Here is a 24,551-nt window from a genome sequence, read left to right as displayed (position 1 = left end):
AGGGGCAGTGAGAGGATTTGCCTGCGACAGAATGGGGAGCAGAACAGGCAGATTGATGAAGTACACTGCTGAGGGGAGCAGTGAGTGAAACAGGAGAGATCTGCTGCACCATGAGGGTCACTTCCCTGGCCAGGCATTGAATTTGTGCTGCAGTATTTGTGGCTAGTGTTATAGTTCTGTGCTTTAACCTGTTATGCCACCAGGGAGGATCCTAACTAATGGTTCTTAGTCAGGGGTAATCTTGCTCCCAGGGGGGCATTTGGAAAGGTTGGGAGACATTTTCAGCTGCCAAAACTGAGGAATACTTCTGATACCTCGAGGACTGAGACCAGGGATGCTGCTGACCATTTTTCAAATGCACAGGGCACTCGCTACAACAAAAAACCTTTTAAATCTATACAGTCAATACTGCTGAAGTAGAGAAAACCTGCATTACAAGATTTTCCATTATGTTCATTCGTGATTATTTAAGGAGCATACTTGTAACTTTTAAAATATAAATGCCACTTAATTCTGTACTAAATCTTCTTGTTTTTAAAGATTATAGGAATATTTGTAAATTCACACTAACTTTAGGGTTAGCATACTTGGGCAACAATCATTTCCTGCTCTGAAGCTGCATTTACCGTTTCCCTCATGGTCTAATATGGCATTTCTGTTTTTTCACTGTGATAAAATGATGTCAAATGTACATCATAAATGTTGGGTTGCAAATATTTGCACAGGTGGGTAAATGTACAGATGTCTGAAACAAATTGTTGTTGGTAGGAATGATGTTTGATGCCAGGCATGCCTCTTTAAAATGACCCATGAAAGCCGGTCTAGATGACATGACAGCTACTGAATGAGGGGAAATTGGCTCAGGAGCTTCCCCCAGTCGTACTGATCCAATTCTGTGTGATGTTTTATGATTCTTTTTCAAGAATGTGTCATGAGACTGTGTCATTTGTCTAATATTATCCCACAAGTTAGGGAAGGGATTCCAAGAGAGATGGAAATTTCTCTTCAGATCTTTCAGACTGAATATTTGCCAGAAGTGTTGCAGTTTCACAGTTCACCTTTATATTTAATTGTCTACTCTGTATGTTTTATAGCTTTATTATAAATGGTTCCAGAGTGTTGAGTAATGTTCTGGAGCAGAACCCAGAGAAATGTGGTATTTCAGGTTTAGTTAGGTTGACTTAAAAAAAAAAAAATTCAGGTAATTACTCTTGCCTTGACTCAAGGCCAAAGTATCTACTACATGTTTTGACATTTCCTAAAGTTGCCTGTACTTTCAGGTCCACAGTATAAAGTAAGACCAACATGCCTTTGAGATTTCATATACGAAGGTCCATTGCAGGTATGACCAGTACGAAAAGTGAACATTTGGAATAAAAGGATCTTGATCCTAGACCCACTTGGTCATTTTTAACCCTTTAGTCTTTAGCAAACCACAAAATTCCTCATTAGTTCCTTCATCTGTGAGTTGGATAGTACAGTTTATTCCCTGCCTAATTCACAGAATTATTTTAAGGACCAAACAGAATCAACTATATATTTTCATGGTTCAAAAATAGCTAAATCTCCTGTGAATAACCATCCTCCTTAACTACAAATATGAAATAAAAATGTCTAGGTATAACAGCCTTAATTAAATTTGAAACATTTTGAGGAAACGTTTGCCTTCTTGCAGAAAAATTTTCCTAGTACATGCAAGGTAAATGGCCAATTGTTTCCCTACTCTGATGAAAAAATAAAACAATCACCCCATTGTTAAATGACACTCAAATCTCAGGATAAATTAGGTTGTTGATAATCTTTACTGACAAGCCTGTTTCTTTTCACCATGCTTTTTCATGTGGAGACTGGCTAAAATAAATACCTAGTTGTTTTTCTAAGCCTGGAATACAATGAATTAATCTTACTAGACATTATAAGCTCTCTTTCTCTTAGTTAGTGTTTACTAATTACTGTAGTGACTCTTCATGTGATTTAATTTTGTTCTTCTTTTCTGCAGAGATGAGAACTATGGTAGGGTGGTGCTCAGCCGACATAATTCCCATGATGCTTTGGACAGGTGGGTGTTTCAGACAAATTACATCATTAGCAGAAACACAAAGACAATGCATTTGAGAGAAGACTTGTTCAAGACAGGCTGAATATTTGTGGCTAGCCTCAGGCTTTCCCTAATGTTCTGGGCACATGAAGGAAAAGCTGTGATAATATCACGGATTTCCATAGGACAAAATTTGTGCTTCTCCAGATACATGTTTCCAGAGCTACAGAATAACCAGTTCTCTGCCTGCCCCACTGAGGTGTCCCTCCTGGTGGGAAATGTGGCCAGATCAGATATCTTAACTTTGGGGAAAGGGACCCTACAATACAGAAATAAGAACTCCAGTCATTTCTTGCTTTTGGCGGCATTTAAAAATTCCTAGGCTTGAGGAAAACTACTGAGTGATACTCAACAGCAAATAGACTGGCAAAGGCCAATTAGTAGAAAATATAGACAAAACTGGTAATCACAATGATGTAAATAACCTTAGTGATCAAATAAAGAGATAACATCCTTGTTAGAATACATTTACGCTCATACATATACAAACAGTCACACCCATCAGAAGAACCTAATTATTTATTAGACACAAGTTTTTATCTGGCCCAGTAGCTGTGTCTGTCAAGAAGACATATTAATACAGCACTGTGATGGTCTTTCATGGAATGTTCTTTAAAGTAGACTTGTTGAATATGTCTATTTTAGAAACTTTAATGTATGAATTTGTCTAAACCCTTTACAACTTGATTACTTCAACCTACGACATAGGTCCAAGACTTCCGTGAGCCTTAGAGCCCTCTACATAAAGTATCTGCTTGATTTTGCAGTTTCCAGACTGATGTGTGGCTTTTCCTTGGTTTTCATGATAGCCCACATGTATTCGCATTAACCATAATGACCCAACCCAACTTCTCTGTTTCTTAAGTTGGTAAATAGCATTAGACAATGTTCTTCACTTTTTTCTTGCTTAAGTTTGAATTATTCCCTCTACCTCTGTTTGAAAATATTAACCTTTACTTTACTTACAAACCCCAACACAAACTTCACTTTATTTTTAAAGTCTCTGATTCTGATCCAAAATAAGAGCTTTCTCAACTTAGAACTTGCACTTTATTTGAACCACTTTCATACTAAGAACCTCTTTATATGGTAGGATGTGTGTATTTAGTTTGCCCTCCTAGCTCTGGGCACACATTTTTTCCATTCTTGATGTCCTTGTAATCATTAGCTTAGTACTTTGCATATGGTTTACTTCCTAAATATTTGCTTAATAAAAATATACTGCATCACACTGAAATGAAATATTAGACATTCTGGTTCAGTATAATTTTTAGTTCAATATCTTTGATCTGTCAACTTCAAAACTGCTTTGAAATGCAACCATAGTAAATCATTGTATAATTCCCCAAAGTGCTTGCTGCCACTTTATCACTGAGTATATGAGGCATTATGTAGACTTTTGATCAGGATAGTTCCACCACTTCTGTGATTATGATTTCTGCTCTTTCAAATCTCTCTTACTGTTTTGTCTTCTTTTTCTGTTCAATGTCTTCCACAACTCTTTACCTTATGCCTCACCTCTTCCTACTTCATCTCCCTTGTTTTATACTCCAGGTAGCTGTTATTTTTCCTTTCTTCCACTTTCTTTTCATCTTTTCTTGTTTCTCTTTTTCCCTTCTTTCCTCTCCTCTCCCTTCTGTCTCAAGTTCTTTTCTTTCAACCCTGTCCACGGTGCTGAAAATTAGGTAAAGCAATTTGTATTTAACCATTTGTGTTGCGTTATGGCACTACTAAAGCCGCCAGCAACACCGCTGATTAAAAGGATTGAGTTCCTACTATATAAAAGTCAGCAACACTGACAAGAGTACATATTAGTTATTAGCCTCTTAGCATGTTCGTGGTTTCTTACATATATTTATTCCTAATTTGAATATGTTACATTGTAGTTAGAAATAATCATAGCTGGAGAAGAAATTGCTTTATGAAGGTAGAGAATTTGGTTTGCCATAATTTATTTGATCTAAGCCAAAACTTTGAAAGGTTAGGATATCCACGCCCTCTTTTTCTTCATTACATATGCAGAGTTTGCCAAATTCATTATATGTTTTATAAACTATAACTAATTTTTGTTTGATATTCTTGTAATTGTTATTATTATTGTTGTTGTTGTTGTTGTTGTTGTTGCTACAGGAAAACAAACGGGAGAGATGAGCCAAAAGCCACAATTAGTCGGTACAGATCTGATGACACTTTGGACAGGTAAGGTACATTTGAATCATGTAATTGGAATGACAATATACATTAAATCTTACTTATGAAACAGGAAATATTTAAGTGTTTACCAAAGTTTGCTGTGAACCAGGACTTTTTATTACCAGGCACATAAGGGCTGTAAGTATTAAAGTATCTTTTTCCCAAACTTATAAAATCTTGACTTAATAAACTTCCTAAGTTTCTGCTACAAATAGATTGATACAAAAAATTCTAAAGAAACAGGGTTGAGTAGAGGTAGGGTGGACATGCATAGAATCTGTACAATTTAAGTGGAGAATGGAGTTATTTTTTGTGAAAGTGAGTATTAAGGCTTTGTTCTAGCGATTTGATCTGTTTTCAGTCTTCTATTCCAAGCATGGAAAAACAACAATTTCTGCACAACTTCTTTACAAAGACACTGTATGTTTTATCAGCGCAGTCATTCTGACCCATCCTTGGATAAAGACATTAGCTCTTCACTTTAGAAAGTAAAACCTTTTTGGGCACCAGAGTAATTAATAGCCTCAACCAAAATGAGCTAGTGGATGTCAAGATCTCATCTTCATGGAAATGTGTGTAAAGAGGAGTGAAAATGCCCCTGTCCTTTTGCCTTGCTCTGTGAGTTGTCATATTGCACCATTCACAAAAGAAACAAACACTATAGGAATGAATTTAAAAGCAAAATAATTAGCCCTAAAAAGGTTATAGATGTGGGAAACCTAAACTTTATGTACAGTATGTTTAAATGTTTATAACAAGTCCATCAAGACAGAACCTCCACCTTAATGGACTAGACGAACCTCACATGCAGACTAGTTGAGTCATTTCAAACCTTGAATGCAAATTATAATCACTGCACAAGCTTTTAAAATTCACTGATGCCTTGATTCCCACTGCCTTTCACCTCCCAAATTATGATTTAATTAGCCTGAGGTGGGTGGGGCTTAGGCATTTTTTTAAAGGTTATGAACTGATTCTAATATTCAACCAAATTCAGAGCTACCAAATCTAGCCCCGACCTGTCATCTTATACAGTAAATAGTGTGGCCAGAAAACTTCTGTTTCATTTACACAGGTAGTTTACAAACAGTTTTGAAAGAAATATCATGGGCAGCTAATTCCCCAGGCAGTCCTGTTTCCCATCAGTAGGCTACAGTTCTCTGTGTGGAAATAAAAATGAGGAAGGGCCCTCCCTGGTGGCACAGCAGGTTAAAGCATAGCACTAAGAAGCTAAAGCCACTTCAGCATGAGTTTGATCCCCAACCCAGAGGTGACCCACATGGCACGGCAGACCTCTCCTGACCAGCCTGCTGCTCCCCTCAGTAATGTACTTCGTCATTCAGCCTGTTCTGCTCTCCACTCTGTCTCTGGTGAATCCTCTCACTGACCCTGCACCTCTGGCCTGTACCCCAGTTCTGTATGCATAAATAAATAAATCTTTTTAAAAAATGAGGAAAAGGACACAGGGATTAGTAAGGAAAAGCAAATCCTGTTAACAAGGTCAGACTTTCTTGTGCAGGCTACTATAGTGCTAGATGTATAATAATTTTTTTTTTAGACTTACTTATTTCTGCATACAGAACTGGAGTATAGGCCAGAGCTGCAAGGGTGGTGAGAGGACTCACCAGATACAGAGTGAGGAACAGAACAGGCAGATCAATGAAGCACACTGCTGAGGGGAGCAGGGGGCGGGTCAGGAGAGGTCTGCCGTGCCATGTGGATCACCTCCAGGGTGGGGATCGAACTCATGCTGAAGTGGCTTTAGCTTCTTAGTGCTGTGCTTTAACCCACTGCGCCACCAGGGAGGGCCCAGATGTGAAATAATTTTAGAGGAAAATTATTAAATATAGCTGGTCTGTGTGCATGTGTGCTTTTCAAGAATGCATTTATTTGAAATGAATAGGAGAGAACTGAATTTACATTTGAAGAATTCCCTTTAAAAATGTGCACATGTCTGTAAAAATCTGAGGCATTCAAAAGAAATATAATAATAGTGAATGCATTATATACTAATAGTGAATGCAGAGATGGCCCAAATCCTGTGGTGTAAAGAATTCATAGGAAAACCTAGTTTAGGAAGACCTCTAGTGTTCTGTTGTGGAAGTGTAATTCTTCCTTTGTGTGTGGGACTTTTAAAAAATCATATTGCTTATTGTATTGTTTGTGTATTTCCTGCTTCCAAGACTCCTGTTAAAACAACCTATTTCATATCACAAGTTGACAGAAACTTCATTTTCAGGGGAAAATCAAATTTCCTCTTCCTGAGAAATGATAAATTGATGTTTGTATTGAATGCTGATTTAGAGTTCTCACCATTACTATTCATAAACTTATCCCCTATCGGCATAGAAGAGATGAGGGAAGAGTAATAATTGAAGGAAGGCATGTTGACCTATTATATAAATGTTGGGTATAATCAGACTACATGATCAGGTGTATGGCATTGGGCCCTGCTAGAATGACCTTGGAGGTAGATTACTTCCTAGTTGTATAGCAAAATGTCACTCACTTTATCTAAGACTCCACTTCTTCATCTATAAATCATATACAATTGTGCCTACCTTGAAGGGATGTTCTGAAGGGTAGAGGAAGAGTGTATAAAATGACTTACATAAGAAATAAGTAGTTGCTTTTATTATTATATGCAATATTGTCCATATAGATTTACAATCTAGAATTTTTATTAACTTCATTTAATTTTAACAGAACTCACATTTAAACTATGAGAATATTTGATATTCATGTTCTATTTGCCTTATGTGGGTGGTTGTTTTCAATATTCTAGACTAACAATATCCCAAGGTTATTTTAATCTTATATGAGGATGTCACATGCAGCTGTAAAATCTGGGTAGAGTTTCTGAGGAACAAATATTTAAGCTTTAAGATTTAGGGTTACCTGACATTTTACTTACGATAATCACAATGGTTTACTGCAGAGCTCTTAAAATATAAATATCTTAGAGGCTAAGCAGTAAGGTCAGGGGATATATTCACTGTCTTTAGCCTGATTATCATTTTAGATATGAGTTTATACATGGATTCTGAGATCCTGTACACATTACTTCTTGTATTATGAAACATCTGTGGAGAATATGAAGATTTGGAGGATTACAACCTTCTTTTTTGCATTCTGGAGTTATTAGTTTGTGGCATTATGTTGCATAAACAGAAACTGAAATGACTCATAGAAACTTTAAGTATTAGAGTTATTTATTCAATACTTTTGTTACCTGCCAAAATGATATCTAAAAATTGAAATTATTTTTAGCCTAGCCAACTAAGTCATATTTTTTCCCACATGATTTGTTTTTAGCATGAGATAAAATCAGTGCCCATCTTCACAGGAATGGTTAAATAAAGTGCTGAGCTAAAGTTGATGATACAAGCAGAAATTTATGGACAGTTCTAGTAGATACATAGTGTAGGGGATAGATCAACAGAAAAGTTTTGCTGAACTTTTGTTTTCCTGAGCCTAACTTTGTTACATCCTAGTTTTGTACAAGATGGCAAAGTACCCCAGAAGATAACCTCATGTCTCAGGAACATTCCTAATCTATGTGAAAGAGGAAAGGGAAGGAACAGGGATTACACTCATGAAATCCCATCCCTGGCATGGAGGCTACAGGATTCTTAATTTGTATTTTCTCACCCAAGGGACAAATACACCTTCCTCAGACCTACTCTCCGACAAGAGTAGAGGTATTAAAACTTCTGGTGGTCATTAGATTCTGTTTTGGCTATCTAGAGTGACAGCCCAAAGTAAATGATAAAACTTTTTTTAAAAATTTATTTATTTGTGCATACAGAACTGGGGTACAGGCCAGAGGCTCAGGGGCAGCGAGAGGCTTCACCAGAGACAGAGTGGGGAGCAGAACAGGCAGATCGACGAAGTACACTGCTGAGGGGAGCGGCGGGTGGGTCAGGAGAGGTCTGCCACGCCATGTGGTCATCTCCGGGGCAGGCGGGGATCGAACTCATGTGGAAGTGCACATGAGTGCTGTGCTTTAACCCGCTGCGCCACCAGGGAGGACCAAATGATAAAACTTTTTATTGGGGTGGAATAACTATGTGGACAAGTTCTCACCCTTGCCCCCAGATCTCCGTGGCTTAGTGCAATGGATTACTGCTTTCATCAGACTCCTCTGTATTAACTGGAAGAGTGGGGCACCACTCTGCTCCAGGAAGTGACTCAGCCACCTAAGTTCTTTCCATGTTTTAATGCTGCTGTCTTCAACCCATGGATACCAAAACCCTAGTCGCAGGGGAAGAAAGAGCATGGGGAATCACTCAATAGAATTTATAATGGGTCTGAATATGGCAAACATTTTTCACCTTTTTTTTTTAGTTTAGAATTAAATCACATGGCCCCGAGTGAGTTGTAATGAAGATTGGGACCTATGGCCTTCTGTGTGCTCAGATAGAAAATAAGTCTGGCAAACATAAAACATTGTCCGTGCCATAAATCATGACTTGTGTCTTCCACTGATGCCTTTTGCTAACATAGGAAGTGCTGTCATTGCCTGGCTGTATTATTAAACAATAGCAAACACAAAATAGTCAACAAGTTAGGTCCTCAATGAGTTGTCAGGGTTAGTAGAAAGCACAAACTTTAAAAATTCCACATGTTAATTAGGCTTATTTTGGTTATCATTTGCAGCTGGATAATTAAGTTCTATACCTGAAGCTAATATAATGTTAAATATCAATTTTATCGCTCTAAGAAACTATCAGAAAAAAGAAAGCAAAATAAAAATTGCAAACTGTACTGAAATAGCCTTATAGACTTTGTCACAGGTAGCTTTTATTAATGCAATGTTTTCTGAAATATAAAGCCTGAAACAGTTCTTTGTATTAAAGAAATAGACTGTTGAGAAGTTATTATCATAAATGGGATCCGAAAGTATTTTAATAATTTTAATGTTCACTCAGACTTTTGTCTTGTTTCTTTACAAAGGATCTCAGACAGAAATGATGCTGTTAAAACATATAAGGCCAATACCTTGGATAACCGACTAACTAATAGGTACCAGTATCTACTAACTTGGGAAAGGCTCAAGTATATTTTTCTAATCATTATTTATTAACATAACAATTCTTAATCTCGTTTAACACTGTTCTACAGTTTATTGTTCTCTTTTATTTTTTTAACTAAAAAATTCTGGGTGAAACTTTTAGTTTTCCTATTGGTTAGAGAGAAATAAAATTTTGTTGTCTGGCTTACAAATACTGCTCATTGTTAGAGAAAAATGAAATTTGATTGCATGACTTAAGAATCAAGAAATCTCATTACTCCCAGTCTTCATTCTTGTCACATTTATATTTCTGTTTAAGTTATTCTGGTAGTAAGATTATGAAATTCATGTAAATGCTAATTTTATATCTTTGTTGCTAAAGAAATTTACTGAATCCCAAAAATAAAAACATTGAGTTTAAGGTACTGAATTTTCTGAAGGAAAAAATTCCCTAGGAATTTAGTGTAAGAGAAAAAAAGTGAAACTCATCTTACGATATTTATCCAAATACTAACACTTTATCTTAAATTATATCTAATTTCTTATAAAATATTAATACTAACACTAATAATAATAAGCAATTATTATTATTTTTAAGTTCATAGGCAATTACAAATTGATATAAACATGTATTCTTTTTTACTGTATAGTTTTTTTTTCTTTCTTAACAGAAGCTTGTCCACGTTCAGATCACCAGAAGCAACAAAAATGTATGCACTTTTCTAACTTCAGTATATTTTAAGGATCAGTTGCATTTCTTTGTGTGTGTTCAAGAAAAACCTGGGCTTATTGCTCTGAGGCTAAAGTTTTATTGTAATACAGTCATGTTCTTATTATTTAGACAGAATTAAGTTATAGAAATACTGACATGCTCCACAAAGTTTCAATGTCTAATCTTTAGAATTTAACAAAAAAGGTTTTCCGAGCTCTACTCTAACCAAATCCCAAAACTTTATTCTTTTTTTCCCCTTATAATCTAGACTATTTAATTTTTCCCCACAAAATTTCCCCCCATTCATCTGGCAAGTAATTCTTGCTCTACATTTCACCTGCCTCACAAAACACCCATTGATCTAAAAGTCAAACTCATAGAGTTGCTAACAACCTAAATAGATGAAATATATTTTGCTTTAATGTACTGTTACTTTTGTACTATCTGTTAAGCAAAGTAAATTTTTGAAAACTTAGTTGTTAAATTTGTATTTACAAATAACTAATTCCCACAGTGGATCACTCTTCTCAGTACTTGCAACAAACCTGGGTCACTTCTTTTTTTTTTTTTTTTTTGAGGTCTTTGTATTTTAATAAATGCAAAATAACAATTAATAATGGTATGATTTTTCAATGTTCTCTTAAACGAGCTAATACTTTTAATGCAGTAAAACTGCAGTATCATTCTGTTAGTCACAATATATGGGATTACACACACTCTACAGCCCATGAGAGTTGGTCTGAATTACAAGCACACTTCATTAATTTCCTTCAGTTGTCGGTGAGATGAGAAACCGGCAGCTTATAAAATGAGTAAACTAAGGAAGAACCTTTTTTGTTCTCTAAATGAAACATTCTGTACTAGATACAGAGCAGGTAGGAATATTAATAGATTATATGGCATTTCAAGGTGGTGTAGAATAAAAAATTTTCAGGAATGTGATCGGTTGTTTTTTTTTGTTTTGTTGGTTTTTTTGCATTTAAATAGGCAACCTGGAGGTTTGCTCAATACAAATACCACCAACACCCCCACCTCTACCTCTGCTACAACTCCTGTAAAGAAAAAGAGGTATGATGGATTCATTGGGTTTGCTTCTTGATGATATTCCATAAAGCAATAATTATTTATTTCTTTTTTATTTTATCAATCTATATATTAATTTTAAGCCAAATCATCTGCCAGGGACCCCAGAAATGTTGTGTCTCATTCTTTCCTCCATGTTCTCTCTGTCCCTTCCCAGAGGGAATCCCAGCACCTACTGGATTCTGCTATCTTTCCACCCACCCCCCCACCTCTCCTTTCCAAACAAGCAGTCTTGTCCTGGTTTTCTCAGGGGCCCATGTGTATAGGCAATATTTTTGATGATACCATAGTGAATTGGGGTTTGGGGAGCAGGCCTGGAAGAGCAGGCTCTTTCTCAGTTCTTATCTTAGGAGAGGAAAGAATTCAACATGAGACCAAATTTATAGAAAAACAAGATTTATTGATAAGGAGATAGGAAGAACAGGAAAGCTCTCCTCCAAGCAGAGATGGGTGGGCGGCCACTAAGGTGATGAGAAGTAGGTGCTTATAGGGGTATAGTGGGCAGGGAGTGGGCTTTGGTTGTTGGATGACACTGTGTTGTGTCTCTTACTAATTGACTGGGCCTGTGGAGGTCTCCTAGGCTACATAGGTCCAGTGAGTTTGTGGGTGCTCCTAAGCTACCCAGGCCCTTTGAGTTTGCTCACGTTGTCTGGCCTACCATCCCAAAACTAGCCTTGGCCAGTGCTTCAACATAGTGCTATGGTGTTGGTGTTCTGAACTTTCCAGTCAGATTGATGAATGGACCCAGGGCTTTGTGGGGTGGAGGTGGGGAAGAAGGGTGCCATCTTGGTTCCAATACAGTGTTTCTCAATCAGGCTGATAAATGGACTGAAGGGTTTGAGTCACCCTGCTCCTATATGGCTACCTACGCCCATTACCTAGCCCCCTCTTTCCATAGCACCGTGACAGTAAAGGGCAAGTTACTTCAGATGGCACGTTTTAATCAAGTCCTACAGCAGGGAATGCTCTCCCCTGAAATGATGACTACGTTGTGGCACATGGTGCCTGCCATGCTCCTGGAAACAGCCTGTATTGTGTCCTATGCTCTGTAGAGCTGGTGGACCCTGTTTTCAAGTAGGTAGAGATATTGCACGTCATGGATCTGTGATTACTGGTCCCTCCTCCTTCGTCACCTGCATGTCTCCCCTCTTCTGCCTGTGCTGAGTTCCATTTATCTACTAGGCATAGAACAATCGCTAAGCCTGTGGTAGAGTATCCTTGAGGCAGAATGTGATAGGGATGTGATTTTTACATGTTGAAGAGAAGGCAGTGCTAGAGAATCATAATAAAAATGAACCAAAAAGTACTGTTTAAACTTCAGAGCTTTTAAAATGCTCTTATTTCTTTGCCACCACTTCAAACCATGTCTAGTACAGGGTACTTGCTCAGTATTTGTTCCTGGACTAGATGATGGTGATAATGCTGCTGTGGTCTTCCTGGAGAGAAAGAGTTGATTCTATTTCATGTAGTCAGAATTACAGTTATATCAGAAGAAAATGTGATCATCTTTCTCTTGGACCCAAATTACATACTTCCTTGATCCTTTGTCTATTTGAAATAGTCCTAAGTTTGAAAGAGAAACTTAAGGTCAGTTAGTTCACTCTCCTACCCAGTGCAAGATTCTTCCCTCTGACAGGTCAGGCATGATTGCGGACCCCTGAAGCCAGCAATAAAGGTCATATCTGTGATGTGCTTTAGACTCTCTCTCATGGTTGGCATCCACTGCTTACATTAAGTTGAAATCTTCGTCGATTTACTTCACTGCATCTTAATGCAGTCCTGTTGTGCCTTCAAGAATAGACCAGTTTTAGCAATTTAAGGCCAATTTTCCTGTTCTCCTTATCTCAGACTTTCCTTCTCTGGGCTACAGCACTCTCCTTGGACCATCCTCGCTGGACAGAGGCTTTAGTTATGTCTGTCAGTTAAAAGTATGCCCTCATAATATAAACCCATTTCTAATTGTGTATATATGTATAATTGAGGTTCTCATTGCTGTGATTTTCATTTTCTTACTGTTAGTTGTATCACAATTTTTAAACCATATGTTGAAGATTGTTCTTGGAGTAGAGCACAGTTTGTTATTTTTGTTATGAAATACTTCAGATATGCAGAAAATAGAAGAAAAAAGATATATTGAATAGATGGAAAGGTTTGTTTTTATTATGAAATATTTTAGATATGCAAAAAATGGCATATTGATGATAAACATGGATGAGCCTGATACCTCAATTTAGCAAGCATTATTTTTCAGATTTCCTTTTAAAGAAATGTCGATTTTTTAAAGAATTTTTAAAAAAATAATGCATACAGAAATGGAGTACAGACCACAGGTGCAGGGGCGGTGGGAGGATTCACCAGAGACAGAGTAGGAAGTAGAACAGGTAGATCAATGAAGTACACTATTGAGGGGAGCAGTGGGGGGGGATCAGAAGAGGTCTGCCTTGCCATTGGGTCACCTCCAGTTTGTGGGGATCAAACTCACACAGAAGCACTGTGACTAAATTGCAGTGCTGCATTCTAACCCTTTGTGCCACCAGGCAGGGCCTGAAATGTCTATGTTTTTTTAGACATAGTTATGTTATTAAAGGAAATGGAAGCAAATAGCCTAAAATATGACAGTTACCTCCTAATGCATTTATGAAATGGTGAAACTAGCTAACTGGCAAATTAACTGAATTTAATTTATGAAATGGTGAAGCCAGCTAACTGGCAAATTACTTTCAGCTTTTCCTCGTGGGCATGGAGGGGGGATGATACAAGCACCATGTCTGTAACTGATGTCATTCCTTCACAGACAGTCCTGGTTTCCTCCACCCCCTCCAGGCTGCAATACCACCCCAAGCACAGGAGCAATCAAAAGGTAAGGGGAGGTGTCAGATATAATTGCTATGTATCTTGATGGGAGATTGTGTTAGATATTGACAGCGTATAATTGTGAAACATTAGCATAAATTGGAGGCAATTTAGTGAACTCTGAGTGCTGAACAAGATTGTGTCCAGTGGGAGCGAGGTCAGGGTACAAGTGTCTCTGGTAGGAAATCTGAAAAGCTGTGACTTAGTAAGTAGCTGTCTTAGCTTGCTATAGGTTACCACAAACTGCATGGCTTATCAAAAATTCACTGTTTTCAGAAGATAAAAGTCCAAACTAACATGTCCACGGGGTTGGTTCCTGTTCTGCACTTCTAGTGGTTTCCGGGAAATTTTTGACATTTCCTAGTGTGTATAAGTTTGGATTCCCAATCTGTGCCTTCTTTATATGGTGTGTGTGTGTCTGTGTCCAAATTCTCCCTTCTGAAGACATCAGTCATTCTGTGGGGACACATCCTGCTCCAGTGTGTTCTCATCCTAATCCATTTAATTATATTTGCAAAGGCCCTCTTTCCAAATAAGGTCACCATCTGAGGCACTGTGGGTTAGGACTTTGATGTATGAATTTGGGGGAGCAAAATTCAATCTAAGAATTTCCTAGAATTTTCACCTGTTATTAGGCTTTAATAACTTCTTTTTTATTTCCAAATAATAGAAATAAATGGCCTTTATTATAATTTAGGTTTTAGCTGTAGGAATATAAATGCATTTTGGTTGCATAATAGACATAAATTGCTCAATTTTTTTTCACCATTGTTGTTGCAACATATTTGTACATTCACATATACAGATATATACTATTATATATATAACTATTAAACATTGAACAATCACAACTTGGAATTATATCTATCTTCTGATAAAATGTTTTCTTTTAAAATCTGCTCATCTGGGCCCTCCATGATGGCGCTGCGGGTTAAAGCACAGCACTGAGAATCTGAAGCCACTTCCGAATGAGTTCAATTCCCGCCTGCCGCCTGCCCGGGAGGAGACCACATGGCGAGCCAGACCTCTCCTGACCCGCCCACTGCTTCCCTCAGCAGTGTACTTCGTCGATCTGCCTGTTCTGCTCCCCACTCTGTCTCTGGTGAAGCCTCTCACCGCCCCTGAGCCTCTGGCCTGTCCCCCAGTTCTGTATGCACAAATAAATAAATAAATCTCTAAAAAAAAAAAAAAAATCTGCTCATCTACAGAGGCTTCCAATTACACGAACTGCCAGGAATAGCTTATTTTATTTTTTATAAACTTTTAAAGATTTGTTTATTTATGCATACAGAACTGGGGTACAGGCCAGTAAGGGGGTGGGGGTGAGAGGATTCACCAGAGACAGAGAGGGGAGCAGAAAGGTAGGCCTAGGAAGTACACTGCTGAGGGGAGCAGTGGGCAGGTCAGAAGAGGTCTTCCATGCCATGTGGGTCACCTCCCTGGCAGGGGATCAAACTCGTGCTGCAGTGGCTGCGGATAGCTTCATAGTATTGTGCTTTAACCAGTTGTGCCACCAGGGAGGGCCCTATACTTATAGTTTAAAACCATCTTTTCCTTCAGTTTGTCATTAGATATTTCTCATTGTTGATATCTTTCATGAAGCTATCTGTGGGTGATATTTTTCATGAAGTATTAAATAGGAGCTAGTCTTGTTACTATTATCTCCCTTGGATCATAAGATTCATTCAATTTTGTTTTGCAAGATAATATCTGGTATACTTAGAAATATTTATTATTTATTTCAAAATACATTCTTATTTTTACCCTCAACTAATTATTCTAATATTAATGTAAAGTAACGCTATAAGTGATTGGTTATATAATTGTGTAAAAATATGGAAGGATTATTCATGAGTTAACATCCAGGCTTTCTGTGTTCATTGAGCTTGTGAATCTCTACTTGCACAGAACTGACAGTCCTTGGCAATATGCCCTTACAATTTATGCATTGCTGGGTGCGATTTACATGGGAGATAAAACGAGTTACAGTATTCCTATTTCTGATTCCTGGCTCATATCCACAGCACCAAAACTAAAGAAAAGGGATTATTGGACTTGGTTGATCAAATTAGAGATCCATTTCTTTTTTTAGAGTCACAGATTAGTAATATAAGGGTTAAACTGAGACTTTTCTTTGAGGATCAACGCTCATGTCAGGCCAAATTTTCAGGGGAAGAGAATAATAACAATATAGCAAAGGCTTTGACTTCTGAAGTGCTTTTCTTTGCAAGAGCTCAAAGTATACCTTCTGTTTCTCACCTTTAATGCCAAGCATTCCCAGAGCTGAGAAATAGCCTTTTTAGTAAAAGCTGAAAAATAGAAGCAATTATTAAATGATAAAGGAAAGCGAAGTTTTCAAAATGAAATCTTTGTCCCCTTAGGAGCCCAAAAGAAAGTGAGGTGAGGTCAAAAACAGAAACGGGAACTATGATTTTTAACACTAGCTAATAGCTCAATACTGGTCTCATTTCCTTTCATCCTTCTCATGTACTCTTGTCTTCTACATTTTCTCTCCCCTCCTTTCTTACAATTTCCCCCCTTTAACCTGGTTTCGCTGCTCTCTTTCCTGCTCTTCATTTTGTGCATCTTCATTGTTCTATTGCCTAATCTTTCCCAGTTACTTCATGCTCTCCCCAAATGCCTGTTAGTGCCACCACATTCAGTCGTGGCAGGAGGGAGTCCTTTGCCTTTTGTCTCTCCACCTCTTTGATGTCTTTGTAGCCTTTGATACCAAGAGTCATTCCATTCCGCAGGCAGTTGTTCTTATTGTGGAGGAAGTCAAACTTAGTTGTGTTTGGGTCTGAACACTTGTGTTGGTGTGTTTGGATTAAAAATTGATGACAGACACAAACTAAGCTGAACACCAATCTTTCTTAACAGAAGACCTATGGTATCACCTCTTTAGGTATGTGTGTATCACTGTCTGTACCTATGACTATGTAAGTCTGTATTTAAATTTATATCTAATGTAATTCTATTTACAGTTAATATAGTTTTCTAAGATAGCATAGTTTATAGTTAATGGCAAAAAAATAGCTTCCTAAAACAAGTGTTGTATTTATGATATATGTGAGTCTTGAAGTGAAAGATTTAAGACCTGGGTGATCAAATAAAATTTGGGGGTTTAAAATGGAGTATCTTTGAATGCCACTTGTCCCTTTTTTGAGATAGGAGAGAAGCTGTAACTCATGATAGTGAGATGTAAAAGGTAAAGTTTGAACGTAGATAATCCCTTTTCTAGGTGATTTCTAAGGTAGCCCCTCGGTCATTTGTATGCAAGAACTCTGACCTCTTCTTCCTTCCCTTGCTGGAAGGGACACAACCAGCTCATGTTTTGAACAACCTGTGGCAATGAGATGTTTTCTTCTGAAATCTAATCAAATGTCCCAGAACCTATAGTTTCTTTTCACTTTAACCAAAATTAAATTAAAATTTTAGCTTTCTTGTAACTGTTCCCCACTGTATTCATCTGCCTTTCCTAATATCTTTCTGATCAAGCCTGCTTCACTGGTTTGCCTTCTTTTCATCTCCAAAACTTTTGCATCTTAAAAAAATAGCTTCCCTGAAATTGATAGTCTCATCTTATAGACCCATTTGATTCATACCCCATCCTTCCATCTACCAAAAGTTCTTGGAAGTCTTGATATTTTCCGGCTGCCACTACCATTCATTCACAGAAACTGCTCTTCCCCATTCACGAAGGACCTTGCTGGTGAATCCCTGTTGACTTATCTGTCCCTGTGGCTACTTGAGCTTTCAAAATGTAGTTGTTTAATAGACAATGTGAATGTTTGTGGTGTTGCCCACTAATTCAGAGTCAGCCAACACAAATGTAGGGTTTTTTTTTTGTACATGTGATTTCATTTTCAAAGATAGAGGAAAAAAATACATACTGATAAAATTAACAGTGAAAACACACCTAGGAAAATTACCATGGAATTAAATGCTTGCTCAAGCTTTCATGATTTCTCACCCATATTTATTTCAACCTCTTCTCCTTTAGTGGTTTCCACTGCCAGCTAGCTGATTGGTAGAGTTGAAGGTGGAAAAAATAGCCTGATTGAGAAGTGAGTTGCCATGGCAACCTTGCACTACAGTTATATTTTTCTATTTCTAACTATAAATGGGAAAATGTAATCTTTCTCATCATGCTGCGACATCTTTAACTCTACTGATACCAAACCATGAAGAAATTTTGCTGTCAAACTAAAAACAACTTATTTTATTTTATTTCAATAAATGTCTTTTTTACATTAATTATAATTTTTTTGATAAAAAATAAAGATTCTAAGACTGAGTAAAATATCAAAGCACATGACTAAAATCTTATCTAAATTTCCAGAACACCCATTGCAAATTTAACATAATAAAACATTAATCTGAATTAAAGCTGATTAATTTTAGAAAGTATTGTTCAGATGGAACAAAGACAAGGCTAACTCAGGATATGGAAAACTAAGTCTTATTCTTTAGCTGTGAGTTATTTTTAACTCAGTCCCGTGGGGTGAACATAGACAGTCCCTGGATCTTCTAATTCTAACTAACACATTTTTCAAGGAAAACAAATAGAACCACCACCACTTCCCTCCACCGATTCAGATTCCCTCTGAGGCCCTGGACCCAGGGAGCCACTTGAAATATGATGAAGCAGGGAAACTTCAGATTCAAAAATGGGGAGAGCCAGGGGAAGGCGATGGGATTGGTGGCGTGCAAGGACCAACATTTATTTAGCTGTCCTCATACTCGGGAAACTGGGGGGGGGGGCACTTCCTGGCAGCAACTCTGCCAACTCACAGTTGCATAGTGGTTTGCCAGCGGCAGAGCTGAGCGAGGCTACTCTGTTGTGAAGCAGCAGATCACAACCAGCACTCTTTCGAGGGTCAAAGTGAGTTAATAGCCATGTTAATCTAGAAAGTAGGTATGAAATAGTATGAAATAGGGAGAAAAAAAAAAAAAAAGCACAGACTTTGCTGTCAGAAAGAAGGCGGCAAATCCCAGACTAAGCCACAAGCAGTCTGACCCAGGACAAATTACCTTTGTGTTTAGACTCAGTGAAAATAATAATAATGATATGCACTCCACAGGACAGATGCTGAATTGAGTAAAATACTGAATGCATGAGTCTGACAAAATTGGCATATTACTGAAACCAAAGAATATAGGTTCCATTTCCTTTGCCATTGTTGGAGTAAAAATTCAATTTGTGGGATACAGAAGTTAAGCACAGTGGAAACTAAAAATGAAACTAGCAATTAACTCTTAGAGTCCATTATTCTTGTTTCTACCTAGGCCTGTGCTGCAACCATAGAGGTGTTCTTCACCAAGTCATTCTAGAATGACCGTCAAAGAGCCAATTATATCTTCCTAAAAAGTCATAATGAAAAGAAGTGATCTTTGCAGCAACAAATGAAAAGGAAATAGGGTGCATAGTTTTACAATGTTGTTTCTTTGAGCACTGACATTTGGGCTAGTATCTACAAATTTTCAAGTGCTTCTTGTGAAAGTTGCCTTTTTACTCCTGAAAGTTATTCCTTATAATTATAGTCACTGAAGAGATGGCATTGATCCTGCAAAAGGTCTTAAGGGGTTGAGGGAAGGGCAGAGGGGAGAGCCAAGGTCAAATTATCCAAACTGAAACATGGCATCTCAGGGTGATATTCAGACAGAATCATTCCACATGAATGTCTCTTGTTTCTTTCTCTAAATCATTCTGGGCCACAGCTTCCTGCCTCATTCTGGCATTTTAACCCCCTGCCTGGCATCACACTGAGCTCCTGGCACAGTGTGAATGACTTCTCTCATTGCCCCAGGGGGCTTGAGTTCCGTCATCTGTGGCTGTCATAACAGAGATGCAAATGAAAGCTCCTTTGAGGTGAACTGAAGCTGTGGTATTGCCTGGTCCTGGCCCAGCAGGGTATAAATGCATCACCCTCGGAAATGAATATGCCCTCAGCTTTTCTTGGCCTTCACAACTGCACACCCACGTTGTGTGTATTTTAACTCCCTCTCACACACCTGGGAGCTCCCCAAGCCATCTCTGCATTGTGTGCTCAGATTCAGGTCTCTCTGTCTCACACACACACCTAAGCAACATTTGCATGCCTATTTGAGGGCTTAGCCACCCCATCACACCTTGAGCAAATTTGTCTAGCAACTTCCTATCCTCTCTTTGCACCATTCAATTTAGCATCTTACCTGTAACTTTCCCATCTTTGTATACACAAGTAGTAATAAATCCCTCAATCCACCACCCTTCACCAAACTACCCATTTCTTTTTCCTCTCACTGCAAAATAGCTCTAAAGATTATCTACATCAGTGCCTTTACTTCCTGGCTTCCTGTCATGCGGAAGTGGCTTCCTCCACTCCTATCATGTTTTTTCCACCACTGTTCCCTCAAAACTGACCCATGATCACTATATTGCCAAAACCATGGTAACTTTCCTACCTTTGTTCTGTTCATCTATCAATAGCATCTGCACACTTAACATTCTCTAATTCTGTTTTATTTTTCTTCATAATATTTTTCTTCATCTGTTATTTATTTCTTTGTGTAGTAAAAGCCTTTTGAAAAAGAGAAACAGTTCATTTACAAAATGCCTATATGTACAGAAAGTTACCATTAAATGTTACATAAAAGCATGATCTCATTCAGTCCTGGCAACACCCTGCCCTCCTATCAGAAGGGTTTTTACAGATAAAGAAATGAAAAGGTAACCCATGTAACAGCTGGCAGTTCAGGCAGCCTGACTCCAGAGCCCTTGCACTTATCTGCCCTGGGCAGGAGGCAGGGGGTTCAGTGGGTGCAGTTCACAAGGGCTCTCTTAGTAGGTGTGGGGCTTATCTGGAGGATAATAGAGAATAACTGGGGTGGGAGTGGTGTGAGGGGGAGGAGGTACTGGGTAAGGTGTTGCACCATCTAAAATGCGTGACTAGTTGCTCTTCTCCAGCTGCTCGGTCATTAAATCATGCCAGCTCAGAACCTGGCACTGGAGTTTCACTGGAAAATTTAGGCTGACAGTATATGTATTCGCTTTGCTAGTATCACACTAGCCTGTGCTGACAGTAGTTTAATCAGATTAAGTTAAATTTCAAAATCAACTTTACCTCAAGGCCTGTGGGGATTGCAAACCTTTTTTGCTATGTCTGTAGTAGTTTGATAGTTGACATAATTCCCAAAGAAGCTTATATGTTAATTCCCAAGAATCATTTCCTGTGCTCACATGCTGCTGCTGATACAAAATGCCACAATTTGAGCTAGGTATTCTAGAAAAATATTAAACTGTTTAAAGAATATATTTATTATATATATTCACATATATATGAATATATATTATGGATATATGTGTGAATATTATGAATATATATTATATATATATAGTGAAAAGAAGAGGTTTCCCATAATATGATTAAATGAATTTTAAAATATCTGTGATTTAAATATTCAACTTCTTTAATGTTTAGTGCTTCATAGACTCTGACCTCTTTATTAGCAAGGAGCTCATAATATGTACAAGATATTCCCACCTAAGCAATAAATGCATTTGATTAAAATAACTAAGTTTACCATATTTCCATGGTGAAATGAATTGCTTTCTTTTTTCCAAGGGAGACAACTGTTCACCCTCCCATACCTCCAAAGCCCAATTCCCCTGTTGCATCTCCTCACCTGCCGAGACGGGATAATAGGTAAGACCTTGCATTACAGAAGTTCTTGAGAAATTCAGGAGGAGCAAAAAAGCAAATAAATCATGACCTCTTTTATGCAAAGCATAAGTATAAATTACATGCTCATTTTCTGAGAAACTTGTAAAACTTTTTGAATTTTATTTGCTAACACTAGTGTGTGTTTACTTTGGCATATTTATGATCATTACTTGTCTTTTGGAAATGCACCTTCAGCATAGAAACTGAACACTTGTCATGTCTAAGAAGTGTTTGTCCTCAGATTTCTTCTAGTTTATATATTAAGAATAATGTATGTGGAACTTCTCTTTCTGAATATAAGTAAATGTATACATATATAATACACATATGCGCATTGAGACGTACATATTATTTTAGTATACAGCCACAAAGTGCATTTGTCTACATAGATTTCTTAGTAAAGTTTACCATTAAGCGCTGTATTTTCTGATAAAAGACATTTTAAAACTTTGTGTTACTTTTAGGCCCCCACTTGTCTTAGAAATAGCTTTAGTTTTTCAGTCTGGTTTTAACTGTGACATTTGTAATTTATTTCAAAACTATCACAAATTTGGAAAAATATTCTCATTAACTTGTCTTCAAATCAAGAAAAAAAGACAAACTTGCTTTCTGCTTTGAATCTTTGTCACTCGATAATTAATACTTAGAAATTAAGTTAGAGAGCTGAAAGTCTTCCCATATGTTCCTGCTAAACTATTTTATAATCTCAAACCATTTTTTCAAAGTTGATGTTGCACATTTTCATTATTATTGTGAGATCTAAAAAAATGGTATCTCGATGTAGACTGAATTCATTACATCTGCTTGATTGCCTCTCTTTGATTCTTTTGTATTTTTGTTATTTGATGGTGATTTTTTGACAGCAAGAAGATAATTCTGGAGCTAGTCTTAAGTAAGAGGGCAACTTCAGCTAGAAAGTGCTAACTGAATACAGGACTGTATAGCATTAGGGTTCAGTCTATTGAATTACAAACCAAGTTCTAAATTCACACTCAGAGAGACTTCTGGAGCCTTTAAATTTTTGCTCCTTAAGATGAGAGGGTAACATTTTTAAAAATGAGATTAGGGAATATTTTACTGAATTAGTTAAAAATATAGACCAATGCACTGGACTATGGTGATGGCACATGGATGATTTAGTGATGGGAACCCCAAGGGGGTTGCAACTGAGATGGAAAAATGCACAAAAATATGTAAAAATAAACTAATATAATAAAAAAAAACATAGGCCAGATTTATAGCCTTTTATTGCATAATATTACAATTGTACTCTTAAAAATAAATCCTCAAGCTTTTAACCTTATGTTATTTTACCTTTTACTCTCATACTATTGAGCAATTAAAAATTAACTTGAAAAAGTGTTTTTGAGAGGACCAAAATAAATTGGCTTTAATACCACCTAAATTCTAATCTAAAATCAGTGACTCTAAAGCAGTGAACTTGCATAGATTTAAAAGAAGCTAAACTTCATAGGAATTAGCCTAATCCATTTTTACTACTCAATTTCTCCCACCAGTGATCTTAAAAATAAAATTAGGACAACTTGCGTGTTTTAAATCCTGATTACTTTAATCACAGTAAGATGGTCTTAATGAAAGAATATGAAAGGAAAGTGCTTCCTTATGTAATTAACACTTGTCCTCAGGAGGACAGAAAAATAGTTGAATAGTGTTTCTTGGAACAAGCATGAATTTGTAAGTAGGACAATAAAATACTTAGAAAAAGAGCAGAGAAAATCACTACATCATGAACTGTGACAGTCCCTAACAATTAAAAATTTAATCTGTCAATTCAATTTTATCATTTTTAATGTGGTAGGTGTATTGGATCTATAAAAATATTTCCATAATATCTGAGCAAATATGCTTTTCGATTAATTTACAATAAATTTTTAAGAAAAACATCTTCCCTTCAATGACTAATAACAAAAAGATCCTTAACAAATTAAAATGTTATGTTAGTATGTGTAATGATAAATATAGATATGCTTTATTGATTACAGGAAACTCAAAAATAAGCATCCATATATATTCAGAATGGTTATTTCTAGTCATACATAGTAGTTAAAATAATAAGAGCTAGGCTAACCTGCAAAATGAGCATTGGACTCTAGCAATTCAAATAAAAGGTGGTTCAGTTCAAACTTACCAAAAGAAGAGAAACCAAATGAAAGGTCAAGAGAAAGTCAAAATGAGCAGCTGACCATAGAGCTGAGGAAGACAGCAAAGCAAGCGGTGGGGGTTTGGAGCAGTGTGTGTGGGGGGGGGGACAGAGAGAGGATGAACACAAGGGAAGATGGTGACGGTTCTCAGGCGGTGCTAAGGCAGGAGAACTACAGGGACTACAATGATGCAAAAAAAAGTTACTAAAATACGTACCCAGAACTAAGGCAAAGCTTGTTCTCTCAAGTAGTGCGATGGTTCCAACAACTTCGATGAATCTGCATGTTTTTCTTTAAATTTAGATTTAACAAAGGCTTTTGTAACCTAACACTTATAATCTTTAATTTTAAAACTTTATAGGCAGATATGTCCACCTAAACCAGGTGTACACACAGAAGCCCACAGATCTGCTGAAAGAAATCTAAGGTACCAAACCTATATCTGTGTCGTTAGAGAAATGATTACGTATGCTTTATAAGAACACTTAAAATACAAAACAAATAATAATGAAATAGATAAAATCAATTTTCCATTGACTTCTATGTAGTGACTTTTGTATGTATTTACACCATTTTATTTCTTTTGTCTCTGTCTCACGTTTATAGTAAGAAAAGAACTAAAATTGTGTGAATGTGATCATAGGATAGGATCAACCTTCTTAAGAGAGGAAAATACCTCTTTAATCCCAGCAGTAGACCAAAGTCTACAATATAGTTGAGGCTTACATTT

The 24,551-nt window shown here is 37.1% G+C and overlaps 1 protein-coding gene across 1 annotated transcript in view; it reads left to right on the top strand.

Annotated features, from left to right (window-relative positions):
* SCEL (sciellin) overlaps positions 1 to 24,551 on the top strand; it is a 73,648-nt gene that overhangs the window by 2,059 nt on the left and 47,038 nt on the right. The window contains exons 3-10 of the mRNA XM_012723189.1: positions 2,000 to 2,059; positions 4,229 to 4,297; positions 9,248 to 9,316; positions 9,977 to 10,015; positions 11,005 to 11,085; positions 13,895 to 13,960; positions 21,561 to 21,641; positions 24,183 to 24,248. Of these exons, the coding sequence (XP_012578643.1) occupies positions 2,000 to 2,059; positions 4,229 to 4,297; positions 9,248 to 9,316; positions 9,977 to 10,015; positions 11,005 to 11,085; positions 13,895 to 13,960; positions 21,561 to 21,641; positions 24,183 to 24,248 (531 nt within the window). The remainder of the gene's footprint in view (positions 1 to 1,999; positions 2,060 to 4,228; positions 4,298 to 9,247; positions 9,317 to 9,976; positions 10,016 to 11,004; positions 11,086 to 13,894; positions 13,961 to 21,560; positions 21,642 to 24,182; positions 24,249 to 24,551) is intronic.

The sequence above is a fragment of the Condylura cristata genome, unplaced genomic scaffold, assembly GCF_000260355.1.
Source record: "Condylura cristata isolate star-nosed mole 26May11 unplaced genomic scaffold, ConCri1.0 scaffold00010, whole genome shotgun sequence".
NCBI lineage: Eukaryota > Metazoa > Chordata > Mammalia > Eulipotyphla > Talpidae > Condylura > Condylura cristata.
The sequence above is the reverse complement of the archived record's forward strand: the minus strand, read 5'-3'. Positions and strand labels throughout refer to the sequence as shown.